At 29.2% G+C, this 15,703-nt stretch overlaps 1 protein-coding gene across 2 annotated transcripts in view; it reads right to left on the reverse strand.

Annotated features, from left to right (window-relative positions):
• LOC113553100 (inhibin beta chain-like) overlaps nucleotides 1-15,282 on the reverse strand; it is a 69,970-nt gene extending 54,688 nt beyond the window's left edge. The window contains exons 1-2 of one of the 2 annotated variants that reach the window (XM_026956251.1): nucleotides 14,597-15,282; nucleotides 14,285-14,533 (exon numbers count right to left, since the gene is read on the reverse strand). In XM_026956251.1, coding sequence (XP_026812052.1) covers nucleotides 14,285-14,510 — 226 coding nt within the window. In that variant the 5' untranslated portion in view covers nucleotides 14,511-14,533; nucleotides 14,597-15,282. Of the gene's footprint in view, nucleotides 1-14,284 lie in introns of both variants that reach the window. The other variant, XM_026956250.1, reaches the window with a different exon arrangement.
• Between the last annotated feature and the right edge of the window lie 421 nt (nucleotides 15,283-15,703).

The raw sequence follows: 15,703 nt of genomic DNA on the forward strand, positions 1-15,703 counted from the left end.
ATATTACCTATATAATTTGCATACTATATGTATTAAGTATTATAGGAACTGCCGGCTGGTTATTGATTCTGACATCAATAGGTCATTGCATTTTTATTGCGTGTATATAACAGAACGATCAATGCATATACAACGCATGTGTGCACTATGCACACACTCATACAACTATACATTCTTATCACGAAAACACATGCACAATGCACTCGTCGAGTTTTATACCTACTACCTACTACCTATGTGTGTGATGTATATATTTTATGTATAAATCCACTAGTTCGCGCTTACGCTTATTAGGTAATGCTTTATGCACCCTGTGCTATAAATATAATATATATAGTATAAATGCAATCTATACACACACAAATACCATGGAAGGGTCGATGCAAAGTATGCACATTTCACACGTAATCGCACTATATATTATATTATAACGTTCGCAATACACTTGCACACAAATATAATAATAATATCTATACACATCAACATTAACCCGTTTGGATTTGCGTGTGCTCGTGTTTGTGCGTATAATATAATATTATATACAGTTCTGGTAATAAAACGATTCCCCACGAGGACGCCGTGAACGACGGTAGAGGGGCTATTAAAGTAAATATATGTAAACTATTAACATTTAAATATATATATATATATATATATATATACAATATACATATACATATTATATTATGTGCATTACGGTATACTCGGTGTAGATATATAGTGTTATAAACGCTGATAGCAGTCGGTCGGTAGTGGCGTGGTGTTGCCGTCTGTCGGCGAGGGGTCGAGGGTTGTACGCGACGGGTGCAGGCGGTAGTTGCGATGCGTAAGTGGGTGCGTGACACGACTGACCTCGCGTAACGACCATCGTCGGCCCAGACGGACACTGACCTGCGTAACCGGAGAGCTACCCTTACAGAGAAAAAGCGAAATGCTTTAGTCATCGCCGACGTACCCGCTCCCCGATGGTCGTATACACACGCGCGCGCGTAAATTATTGAAGGCGCGTTTAAATTTTACGACTTTTACGTTTTCCTTTTGTTTATTACGTTATTATTGCTGCTGTTGTGTACACGCGCGTCTTGCTCGACGTATAACATACAATACATTATTATAATATTCTGCATACGCGCGTATGAAAAACAACAACGATATTATATTATACGTGCATATATTATGCGCACGCCATTTTCATTAACTAAGTAATATATATGATAATATATTATATAATTACTCGGATAATTGGAAGGTTTTTTACGTACGAAGTAAAAGTTAAATCGTACACGATATGAAATGTTACATAGTCGGATACCAATACCTAAGACATTATTAGCACTTCGTAATAACTGAATTGTGAATTTACAGTATTTACATCATGCCACTTATAGGGTGTCATACATATACAATTTCAAATTATATTTTTGGCTACTGTGCCTTCTCTAATAGGTATAACATAATATACGCGTGTATCTATTCTGTGTATTAATCAAATGAAGATGTAAAAATCTATGCATATTAATACAGTTCGTCATAATTCATAATTTTAACACTAAAAATGATGATATTTAAACATTTTTGATAGAGTGATTGGTAGACAAATTTAAATTTAAATTTGAATATGTTTGAACATGAGTATGTTCATCGTCTATTTGATATGAAATTATACATAACAACCAGAAAATATATTTATAACTTTTGGATATTGTTTTTCATTTTATTTCAAGTATAAACTTATCATTATACGAAAAAAGCACTTTATATTACACTATTAAATCATGTTTGTGTAGGTATCTATTATATAGTATACAATAAGCCCAGTATAATAGTTTAAAGTTATTTAATTTAAATAAGAACATCGTAAATTAATTTTCATTGCGTTTTTTCTTTGAATGTTTTCAATAATTGAAGAAGTTAACATTCAAAGATAAATTTAACATTTAAATATAATTTAGAAGAAAATTTTAAGAATTTAGTATAAAAACATAGAAATACTTATATTAGTAAGTAAGTAAGCATACCGCATACAATAAACAACCGTTTATATTATTTTACTAAAATCACATTCATGTAAAATATAATTGTTTAACAACTCTAAGAAGTACAAAAAAAACATAACTATATTCCGTAATTATATATTGTACCTAAAGTTTTCTTTTTACTGAAGCTAAGCTAAGTACTAAGTTATTTAAATTTTCAATCATTAAAAATTTTTAAGCAAAGTTAAAATACACTGATTAAATATAAATACAAATTATATTTATAAACATTTTCCTAATAACATATTATAAGTAATATGTTAAAAATATTCCCACCAAAAGTAATTAATAGCATATATTTTTATTATTTAGCATAAGATATTATAGGTACTTATATATATTTAAAAAAAAACATTTCTGCATAATAAATAATGATTACACAATGAAACAAATTTATAATGATTGTACACTTTACATAGTCTTTTTTACTTTTGTAGAAATATTATATTTTAATTGTACATATGTTTTATTAAATAAATAATCCGTTCTCATATTACTATATAATTTCTAATTACTGTTTTCATTGAATAAGTTTGAAAATTAAAAATACCTACATAACTTTAATTTTAAAGATTGCAGTTTGTAAATCATTTTTGTATTATTCATTAGTTGAAAGTTACACGGTTAAAAAAGGTATAATAATTATATAGAATTGAATCGGAGCCAGTACACCAAAAAGTATAATTCCAAGTTCTGAATTGCTCAAACATATTTTACTATTCAGCATAAGATGATATAGGTATATATTTATAAAAAAAAATAAAATCATTTCTGCATAATAATTGTTTAAAAGAAATAATTCAATTTTGTATAGGAATAAAACAAATTTATAATTCTTTGTACACTTTACGTATTAAAATACTAAACAGATCAACTCCTGAATTTTTTTTATCAACTTCCAGTGAATAAATATAATAAAAATGTTTTAAATAAAATAATTACATTCAAGACCAAATTAAATATTTGTGTATGTACCTACATACGATGAGTGAAGTCAAATGTTAATAATGACAAAAAGTTATATGGAATACCGAATACATTTTTTATTTGCATGTAATTAATCAAAAATAAATAGCTAATAATCTAAAACTATATGTAATGAGTCATTGTATCACAAAAAAAATAAAAATGTATAATTAATCTTTTAAGTAGATATAACATTTAATTATTATAAACAAATCATTTAAATTATTCCTTTATATAGTCATATATTCATCTACTTGTATTAAACATGTTACACAATAAAAAATAATTATCTATATTATATGATGTATCTTATGTTATTAGTTAATAAGCTAAAATATTCAATGAAGACCACAATACTTCTGTCTATAAATTTTTATTGTTAAATTTATTATACTTGAATCAGCCAAATTTAGATTTTTTAAATTAATTTAATAACGTGTAGGTGTATGCCCAAGGGAAAACCTTAAGAGAATATTATTAAAGCAAAATAGAGACGTGGAGGTAAAATACATTTTAATTTATTAAAAAGTTGAATATTTCTGGTTAAAATTATTAGACGAGGGCAAATTAAGTTTGTATAACGTTTTTTAATAAAACCACTTTTATGTCATAATCATTGCAATTTAACCAGCATTGTTTCATAGAGTTTTGTCTGTGAAATAAGAAAAAATCGATCTAATTAAACTAACATTTATTTTCTCGGTATTTCATAGAATGTCAAAACATTTAATTGCCAGTTATCAAAGAAATAACTAGGTATATCACTGTTATTCAAACGAGATATGTCAAACAACCAATTTATATGTTTAGATTTAAACTTCAAAACGAAAAGAGATGTACCTATATCAAAATTGATGTATAGAATAGAATTTAATTAAAAGTTTAACAGTGATATAATAAAATTATTCAGAATTTATACTAAACACATAAACGAATACCACATAAAAATTATATATAATATATTAATATATTATACAATATAAACCAAAACTACGATACGAACAAAACAAAACTATTCAGTGAATAGATTTATAGAAATAAAAAAAAAATTTAGCTAAAAACAATTTAAAGTTTCACATAACACAAATATGCAATTTGAACAAATGCCATAGTAAATCAATAAAAAAATTTAACATTTCATCTATGATTTGTTTAAAGATAATTTTATATGAATTATATTCTATTTAACATTTTTTATAATAACTAGTCATTGCAAACAATAATGTTCACACACAGGGTCTCCACATACAATCTCGGGCCCCTGTACTAAATGTCTACCCGAACCCTTTATACAACTCTACAAATAAATTACAATGGGCCCATGGGCCTTTAAAATAGCCGGGCCCCTGTACTCGAGGTCCATCAATCCCCCCTTGTGAGGGCCGTGGGTACACACAATATAATATTTATTCAAAATTTATTTACTTACACATATATTTTCAGCATAATAGATTTTAAATAAGTTTTTTAGAAAATTATTACTCGATATTATAATGAGCCGAGTTTAATTATAAAATTGATTAAATATATATTAAACACTATATCATAAAAATGTTTTCGTCTATGAGGAAAAATTAACCAAGAACGATAATGCTGTAATAAGATTTTCTCAAATTCAGTTATCATTAATATTAAATAATGTTGTTAATTATTAAATATAATAACAATACATTGGAATCATAAAATCTTAATCTAAAAGACTTAAATGTAAATTTATATTTAATATAAGCCATAATTTACAAATTACAAACTTAGTACAGAAATGTAGGACGAAATCGTATGTAAATTAATAAAACAAAAATATGAGTATCCTTCCCATCCATAAATGTGGCCCTAATTTCACCTTTGACATCCTCATCCTATAATCTCCAGTTACACACTACAATAAAATAATCATGATATTTAAACAATTTCCTGATAATCTGACAAAAAAAATTCACATCATCCATCAATATATTTATATTATCATTACTGAGACGGTAATTGTAAAATGTAACTGGACGCAATAATGGAAAAAACTGGAATTTTCATTAATAAAAGTTTTTAACAAAATCAATATTGTTTACTTGGCTTAACTCAAAAACTAAACAAATAACCATGCGCTCTAAATACACGATAAAATTTTAAAATATTGCAATTCTTTTTTAGCTATTTATAGGCATACAAAATAATCATTTAAAAAAAAAAAAATTAAATTATTGTCGATAAAAACAATATATGCGTACTACATCTGAAATTCAAACTTTGACGAAATTATAAATTTAAACAAATAAGATTAATGATTTAAGTTGTTTTTTTTTAATCGAAAAATATTATTAGTGGGAACTTAGAGCTTTTATATAGATTATTATATTTTACATAAAAAATTTCACAATAACATTTTCAACACATTTAAAAGTTTTATGCTATATAATACAATATAAGTATAATTCACAGTTTACACACCGTTCTACAAAAATTTGGTATTGACTCAAAAGTTAATAACAATAATATATGATATGAATAAATATACGAGTATACTATAGTATACTATATATTATAAATAATTAAATAGGAATTAACAATATAATAAAATATGTAATGTTTTTATTAAATTGAATTCAACAACTTACAACATAACTAATTGAACAATAGGTACTACATAAAATATACTTAATAATCAAGTCTACAGATAGTCTAATATAGACTTACTCAATGGCGAGCATATTCGACACTTCCTTACCTACTGCACCTACTGCAGATCGGTTACATACTTTTATTTTTTATTTTTATTTTTTTTTATTTCAATTCGATAACTTTGCAGTCTAAATATGATTTTCCAAAATATGAATTTAAATAATACACCAACCTATATAGATACAATGAGAACGTCGTAGCAACTTTCACTCGGATGACAAAAATCACTAGAGTTATCTCTATAAAACTGTTTACGTCGCCAGATGCTTGATGCCAAACCTGCTTAAACATGGAAATACTATCAAAAAAAATGATGAAATAGATAAACCTCATGCCAAACGTTATTGAGGTAGTTGCACGTTAGACATTATCTAGAACTGAAAGAGCCATTGTTCTCGTCCAGCTACTCTTAATTATAGCAGTTCTACAATAAATAATAATAATTCGATTATTATACTACAACTAAATCTTTTTTTTCTTTTCGTTTAAACTATTCCTTATTGATTATAGTTCTAGTTAACTCCTAACTTATACATGAGATTAACACCTGGTAAATTCTCTAAAATCATTAATATTATTTATATAATTTTCGAAATCTTTAATAATAGGTTATCCTTACAACTATATATTTAAATTGTTGACTTGAGCACATTTAAAATTTTGAATTTCGAATTCACATATGTTTATTATATAAACTTCAAAATATATTCTATTGCCCAAGTGATTATCTCTAAAACATGACTTGTAAAATGAAGTATTAACAGCTAGAACTTAGCTTAACTCAGAATCATTTTTCGAATGATTTATCACAATTCTTAAACATTGATGACAAGTTACATAAAAAATATAGGTTTTCGTGCAATATGCGATCTACTATACGATAAACATTTACCACAATTGACTTGTGATCTATCATATAATATTATATTTTATACTTTACAAACTATATAAAACAGTTTTTACATAACACAAATATGCATTATTTTTAAATATAGCTTATCAGCAAATCATTAAAATGTTTATAAAATAAAGAAGTATAATATAATATTATTAATTACATTTTTTAAATAGCATTGCAATTATTTTTACTTTAATCTAACCGTATACTATACGAATATCCTGTATTAAATCAATAAAAACATTATAATTTTTATATATTTATCTGCATCAGGCTTAAATTAAATGACTATGTATCACTTGACAATACGTTCCATATATTTTTGCAAAATTTTAATTTTTAAATTAATCATATATCGGTTTATTTAATGTGTTAAATTGTAGGTAGGTACACTATAGAACATAATATATTACATTCTAAGTTATGTAGTAAATCGCATATTGCACGAATGCCAAAATGTATTAATTTAATGGTTTACTAAAATTTAATGGACCAATAATGAGCCACTAAGTCATGTCAAAAATACCATTAGCAGTTAACTATTGATTCATTAAATATAAAATGTTATAATGATTATTTATGAAACCCGGCATACAACTAATCAGGTCCAAACTTAATAATGAAGTTATAGCTTACATTCTAAGAAGTATAAAATTAACTATGATAGATATTATGATAAATATTTGGCACATTCCATCATTAATTTGATTTATAATAACTTCAGAACAATCAGAACTGTTATAATAATTAAGTGCAAATACTGTGAATACGCACCCAAGTCTAAACACAGAATCTGTGAATGTCCAATGGCAGTATGGCACAACGATTAAGGGGGTATAACCAACCAACATTAATCAAATACAGCTACCTAATTCCAAAATGAGGAACATTGGCCTCACTTTCACGATCTTTGTTATCTTTGTATACGTCTTGCCAGTCCGTAACATACAACCAAGAGGCGTGGTGGATTTAGTCCTACCCACTTTTCTTCAAAAATGTTTATATATCTTATTGAATGTGTTGTCTTTTTATTAACGCTTTCATAGAAATATTTGGTCGTACCCTTGCTACTACATCACCACGATCGGTTTGTTTTGTGTATGGATCATATTAACATATCGTATTATAAGTTTTTTTCACCGCACACAATATGTTTTTATCCTTAACATCTCCTTGAAATTCACTTAAATAATAAACGAGGATATCTCAAAGTCATAACATATATAATATTATATCGTCACTGAATCGTCCGCGTTTTTGTTTCTGCGTCTCCAAGTATCTCTACGCATGCATAATTGCAACAGAACTGACGCCCGGCTTCCATAGATTCTCCGGAGTGGTTTCCGTGGTTAGGGAGGGTGATCTTCAGAATCATACGTTGCGGTTAGCGACGCCATGAAAAAGCAACTAGAGATTGGAGCTAATAGCCCAAAAGTAACAAAACTTGGTGGACGTTCGGATAAATACGAATAGACAAAAAATGAAATGAAAACCGTGATTGCACAATTGTATAAGGCGGTTATATTATATACCACGTTTTATGCGGCAGATATTCTAAGCAAACGTGTTGTGACGAGACATCGATTGTGGCGCAGGACGACAGTTATCGAGATCGTTCGACCAACTGGTCGGTTTCGGTCACGCGACGGACACGAGACTCGGACAGTGGCCTTCACCGATACCAGGCGTTGAATATAGACGCAACCTTCAGATATCCGCGGATGAACGACTATGGTGATGGCAGCAGTGCCACAGATTCGGGTAAGTCGGTAAGTGGCGACAAAAAGAATGTCCGCAACACCGTATAGCACCAATGACGTTGCGGCATGTGGCAAGCGCGTCTTGTTTACGCGGGCTCGTTAGCGTTCGAACTTGACTGGCGGGGTACCGGGGCAAAAACGACGTATCGGACACGACCCACAGCGGTGATTCACCAATTTTTGGCATTCACGAGCGGCCGGCCGCCACCGTTGAAAATTATTGAAAGTGCATTACTTGCACTCGCCTGAGTCTCCACCATCGCCCGTTGTTGCTGCCATCCAAGTGTACGACATCGTATAGGTCGCTATAAACGTCCATCGTAATCACGCAACCACCACCAGTCGGCCATAGTCGTCACAGTCGTCACACACTTGTCCGTCCGGGATCAGTCACGGTAACGCGAATAGATAACCAATAGACAAAATCGTTTTATCCATACTTTAACGTAAATAAAAATTGTTCGTAAACAATAAATATATAATAAAATAATGATCTTATTAAGAACCAATACCACTATTACTAAAATGTATGATTATGAATGCAATATAAATTTAATATTTTATGTAAAACTGTTATTATATTTAGTTATAACAAAATTTATCGGACATACATACTTATCTAAATATACATAAAGCCCATTACATAGTATTTAATAAACACGGTTTTACTAAAATGTTTACTATTATCAAACTCCAAACTTTTAAAAATAAAAATATTTACCATTGATTTCGAATATAAAGAAGAATTTTCTTTTAAGTAGTTCACTGTATTACAAAATCAAACTTTTAAAAATATATTTTTTAATTTTGGATTCTAAACGAAGCGATAAATATATTCATTCTATAATAATTAAATGATGAGTATTTTTATTTGTATATTTTTCATCGCCTTTTAAATAAAAGGTAGTAGTAAAATAGCTTCGATTTTTTAGTAGAAAATTAGATCTAATTGATACTTTGTGAGATCAAAAATAAAAAATGTCTATTTTTTCAAATGCAATATTTTTGACAAAAATTAATTCAACCTCCGACTGTAATATCAATTATAGAATAAATAAATTTAATATTCCTTTTATATTAATTGATATGGGTTAACCTATATTATAAGAAACTGTCTTCTCTTAGTTATTTTCTGTATAAAATGATTTATCAAATTCAAATTTAACACATATTACACATATACTTTACAATTACTTATCATCAATGACGAGGTACATTTTACATATACTGCACAGCAGATCAGTTATCGACTTCCCCCTTAGTTTTTTGTAGAACTAATACACTTCATGTATTTATAAAAATTAACATTATATTTCGCATATTAAATTGGTAATAATTATTTATTTCTTATAGAAAATATTTGATTTAACAATTGCAAAAACTAAAATTAAATCAGTTTTAATAATAATTACTAATAATTCATATGTTGATAACATGATAAGTACTCAAATTACATCGACGCATTCTAGGAACCAACACTCAACTAGTGTTACCTAAATCATGGTACTCAACATAATGCGATATCGTTCAGCCATAGATTTATTGGTCATCACTCATCACTCATCAGTCATCAATTAATATAGGTATAAATAATACAGACATGATCAATAATAATGTTGTTCTCTTGAAATGTTGATTTGTAAATTTAAAATTCAAATAATTATTTAATTAGATGATGATAAAATAGTTTTACTTCAAATAATTCAATTAAAATATAACAATTCAAAGCCTTCTTTAGTTTCCTAATTTTAACACGTTTTCATAATATTATATTTTCTTAGCAATCAATTTCAAGTTTCAACAAGTTCAAAAAAATACATTTTTTTAAGATCAATACTTCCCTTATAATGTACTAATTTATTTGAGAAAACATATGATAAGGTTTTAGAGAAGATAATTATTTTTGCATAATATACAATAAGGTAGCTTAAAATATTTCAAATATGATCAAATTAAAAAAAATATATTTTTAAATTTAAAAGGTTAATTGTAATTAAAAGTTAAAAATACAATTCTGCCCTATCTCTTAATTATGATTTATTCTACAAATTATAGATATTTTTGAACACTAAATTAAATATTTTTCAGTCACATTTTTTAATAGATATATCATATTATGTAAAATAAAAACTATAATATTTAATCGCATATCGCCTAAGATTAAATAGTTAAAAAAAAATATGATTAGCATAAATATATTTTCACAATTTAAATAATTGTCTTAAATTTTTAAAAACGTACAATAAACTAAAAGCTTAGATACTCATTAAATATTTTCAAATAGGATGGAATTGGATTCTTCAATACAATTGCCAAATATATATTGCAATACAAAAAAATATTAATCCTCACTAGAAATGTATTATACCTATATACTATATAGGTACTTAGATTACTCAGATTATGTAATGTATAATCCGTTGATATTTAATAAATATTTTATACATACCTATAGAAATTTATATTATTTGCACAGATAAAAAAAATTATTATTCATAAAAATCACGTCATTAAAATGTACATGATAAATTATTTACAATTGAATTTTCAATCAATATACAACCTAATATATATAATATTATTTGTGTATACATTATATAACACTTTAGATGTACCTAATGCATTATAATTTATAAATGTACAAAAATAGTTAATAATAATAATATTATCTTATGACGTGCAGATTTAGACTCCTAAAAGCTCGATACAAAACAAAGTTACTACACTTTTTATAGCCAAATACCAAACTCTAATTTTATTCTACAGACTAAATATATTCCAAACGTCGAAAATGTTTACCAAGTTTAATAAAAGGTTTTGGTAGAAGCACTAAATTATTATGTTTTTACCATATAAAAAAAATATAGAATTCTAATTTACTTGTTTATTATGATGAGCACTTAGGTAACAGTAATTTCTTTTATCTAAATAAATATAATATTTTACATTTAAAAATATATAAATTTTTAAATAATTAAACAATTTTTAGTTTTTAGACACAGCAACCTTAATAAATAATGAGTAATTTTGAGATTTAACGATAGTTATAAAAATATTATTATTAATTATTCTAATAAATCGTATAATAAATTACAGTCACACATATCCCATCGATTCAAAAGACTGTTTCAATCCGACCGTCACGTCACGGACACGCGTGTCAGAGTACTTATAATATATTAATATATATATGTCTATACTAAATAAACAGACGTACATGTTTTTCATTCCACATCGCGTCGTCGCGGAGAATGCATGCTAATTGTGTGGCGCATACCAGTTTACCCGTTCAAGTCCTTTTAGGACGGTCACCTTTCACAAGTGACATTTAAACCTGCAGCATACGGCGGCCAATGTACCGACGTTGTTATAATATTATTATTATTATAATGGTGCACCGCGAGCCCGAGAGGGTTATACCCGCCTCTCCCGACAGCCGAGGCGCATTCATTCGCGTCGTTATATCGTCCTTATGGGGCCGAAACGAAAGAAATTAACAATCATTCCGCCGTATACTATTATAATATTATAACTGTATAAGCGAATGCCGCCGCCGCCACGGGCTGTCCGACGAAAACACGTTGACAGCCGTCACGGCTAAAATGCTTTTTGATGATTTTTTTTTCACCTTCCCCGTACAATTAATAATAATGTGTATACCATGCATAATAATTTAGAACATGCGATTTTCATCTCAGACAAATATAATATTTTATTTACTCACTCTATGAATACTATATAAACCTATACTTGTATAAAAAAACACACACTGTATTATACTGTATTTATGCACGTAGTGATTTCAGTAATGATTTACTGAAAAAATAACATAACATATTACAAAAATATAACATCAATTTCTTTCGATAATAAAGAAAAATCAAACATACTTCAATCTTTCAATGTATAAAAAAAATGATTTTCTACAAAAAATCAAATTCGTTTAATTTTATAGTTTTGGTACTGGCTCAACATAAGATAATAATGCATTATCTTACTATTTGCTCAAATTCAAACAATTAAAAATCCTTAGCACCGTATATAAAATAGTAAACGTAGAATTATTAAACGAAATTTAAGTTGCCTTAATTCTATAGATAGACGATTTATGATAATCTAAAGGCGATCAATTTATTCACAAAATAATGTATTATTATATGCGAAAAATTCATCATGGGAAAATTATAATTTATAATATATACTATATATCCATATTATTATTATAATCATGTTTATTTCGATAATGCAGGAAAAATTAATAGAACATAATTTTTAATATTATTGCATGCATTGACAACCTATACTCATATGGTTGATAGACAAAGACGATGAATAGGATATTTTAGAACGAAACTCTTTATTTGCACATGTAATTAAAATGTTTTATCTAATATAGATCATTGAATTACATATACTTGTTTTATTCCTACTTCAAATGGAAGTCTATAATATAATATAGTGGCAGAAGGTAACAATTTCACGTGTAATACACGTCATGCTGATGATAGAGAATTGTTTTTGGAACAGACCCACTCGTAATTTTGATGGACTTAAAACTATTACACAATATAGAATTTATAATATATAGTAAGTTAATAAATCGAAGTATCAAAATCTTTTAGAATTTTAATGCGGGTAAGGGTAATAGAGGAGATCTATATTTTATTAAACATTCAAACCTGTTTTTAATCAAAAATATATTATTTATTATACATAGCGCAATCAATTTTTTGTTATATTATAGGTAATATACCAATGATTTATACAACTCAATGTATTCTTCAATTTCATTATACATATATTTTTTCAGAATTCAGTGTCCACTTACTTATGAAGTTATGAATTACATTCTCAAAATATACATTTTATAGGTACCCAATTGATTCCCGCAGACGTCAAAATATAAAATCTATCACGTATAATATTTAATTATATATTTATATATATATATATATAATTTAATATAGCTTTACATTTGGGTGTGCACTTGTATTTTGTGCGTTCATTAGATGGGTCATTCAATGATAGATATTATGAACAGTTTCAGTTCATAAACGAATAAACGATAGGTATTATATCAATATTATTATACCATAGTATAATACAACAACCCACGTATTAATTTCAATACGTTTACATACCGAATTACATTTTTTTATAATTATAACTTATAAATTGGGAGTATAGTATATACAATTTTATCCACATAAGCTTATAAAAAAATCAAGGAACCAATAGAAAGAGAACGTAAATAAAACGAGTTTTTAATCATAAATCATTTCTGCGCATATTACATTATTAGAATTATAAAATAAATTTATATTTAAACCATCTAAAAGGGAAAGTGCCTGATAGGGAAGGTAAAATAATCCAACTTAAATAATCACGTAAATGATTGTCAATAAAATAATAAGAAGTCGAATTATCAAATACGCGGCTTTTATCGGAAATCCATTAGAATTATAAGTACTCATAAAATTATTTTTTTATTATTATAAATATGTACCTACCTACGATTTATTAAAGATTCAATACAAATACCGGTTTTATTTAAATTGGAAAAAAAAGTTGCGTATAACACGTACGAATGTATGTGTCATGTGTGATATATACATTTTTTGTAAAAGAAAGAAGACATGACAAACCAATACAGTCAACAGGTGTTGTATTTGAATAGGATCATAAACCGCAATCATTGAACACTATTGATATGTCGCGTTATCAGTCGTAAAAGTAGTAAACTTATAAATTATAAATGATCATCTGTAATGCGGAAAAAGTCTTTGCTACTCCGTCTCTTCTATCCGAACGAGCCTACTGTAACATTCACGTGAAACTATTTACCGAACAGAAAACAATATTTTTCCTACCCAGTACCCAGCGTAACTATACACAATATTATTATGTATTATAACTAAATTCTAACAGGACTTAGGTAACAAACTTACCTGGAGTGTTAGTCTGTTGTTCGGTTCCGTCGCGGCCGAACGGCGCTCTTTCCAGTTGTGACGTGACGATGGTTACCGCACTAGTAGCGGCGGCCGAGGATGAAGAGGAGAACGAGGAGGATGAGGAGGAAGAAAATTGCGATGACGACGATGGTGACGACAAAGAAGAAGAACGCAGGGAAGAGGACGAGGAGACGGCGGATTCGCGTGGTTCGGCGGCGGACATCGCGAGCGTTACGGCTGCGGCGGCTACAACAACGACAATACGTATAGACCACGACCAATTGTATCGGTTACGTGTCTTCCACATACTTCCCACAAACGCTCAGGTCGGCGGCGGCGTCGTTACACACGCGACTGGCGGCCAACAACAACTCATCGGGCGGCCGATAGCGTCAACGGCGGTAATTTCACCGGCATCATATACGAGATTATACGGGAAGCCTGCAGCAGACGATTGTGTCGCCGCAGTTGCAGTTGCAGTTGTCTTTACGGTAATATTGTCGTTTTCGTTGTCGTAGTCGTCTGGTGGTGCACGCTTGACGTTTGTACGAGTGTGACGCTGAATATTTTTTATTATTTTTGTTGTTATTTTGTCGCGTATGATACTACTATACGGCGTACCAGCTAATCGTCCAGCTAATGTGCCGGGTGGTAAACGGGTCGTTTGCCGCGGACAGTGATCGCGACATCGCCACGGACGCCACTGCCGCCGCCGCCGCCGCCGTCGTCGCCACCGGCGACGTTTTTTTTTTCCCCGTCACCGGTGTCGCGGTTGTCTATTACTACGATAATATAATATAGCCGTACGACTTTATATTATTATTACACGCTCGTCGCGTTCGATAAACTACCTCGGTACACTTTTGCCGCGGTTAATATGATATTAATAGTGGTACAAACGTAATATTACAATTTACAGTAAAAGTATAGTAATAGCTGTAGCAATAGTAGTGGTAGTAGTAGTAGAAGTAGAAGTAGTAGTATTAATAATAGTAGTAGTAGTAGAAATAGTTTAAGTATTAGTAGTCTTGGCGGTATTACTACTATATTATAGAACTTTTGCCGGTAAACAAATTAATTATATAAATATTAAAAAAAAAAAATTACGTTCGATGAAACAAAAACTATTCGCGTTCCGTCCGTAAAAAAAAACGGATCAACAATAATATGATATTGTTATTAATTATCGTGTACGTCGCCCGCGTCGTCGGGGGGGAACACGCCCGGCAGATATCGTATGCGAACGCGTGTAAGACGTCCGACGGTCGGCGGACACTGTATAAAACACACGCGCGCACCGCAACACACCAGTGTGCCGGCCGGTCGCTGCCGTCGCCGCCGCCGTTGTGTGGCCGGTGTGCCGCGCATGCGTAACCGGCGCGCACCACGTGTCCGACACCTATGCAGACAAGGTTC

The sequence above is a fragment of the Rhopalosiphum maidis genome, chromosome 2, assembly GCF_003676215.2.
Source record: "Rhopalosiphum maidis isolate BTI-1 chromosome 2, ASM367621v3, whole genome shotgun sequence".
In the NCBI taxonomy this organism is placed as follows: Eukaryota; Metazoa; Arthropoda; class Insecta; order Hemiptera; family Aphididae; genus Rhopalosiphum; species Rhopalosiphum maidis.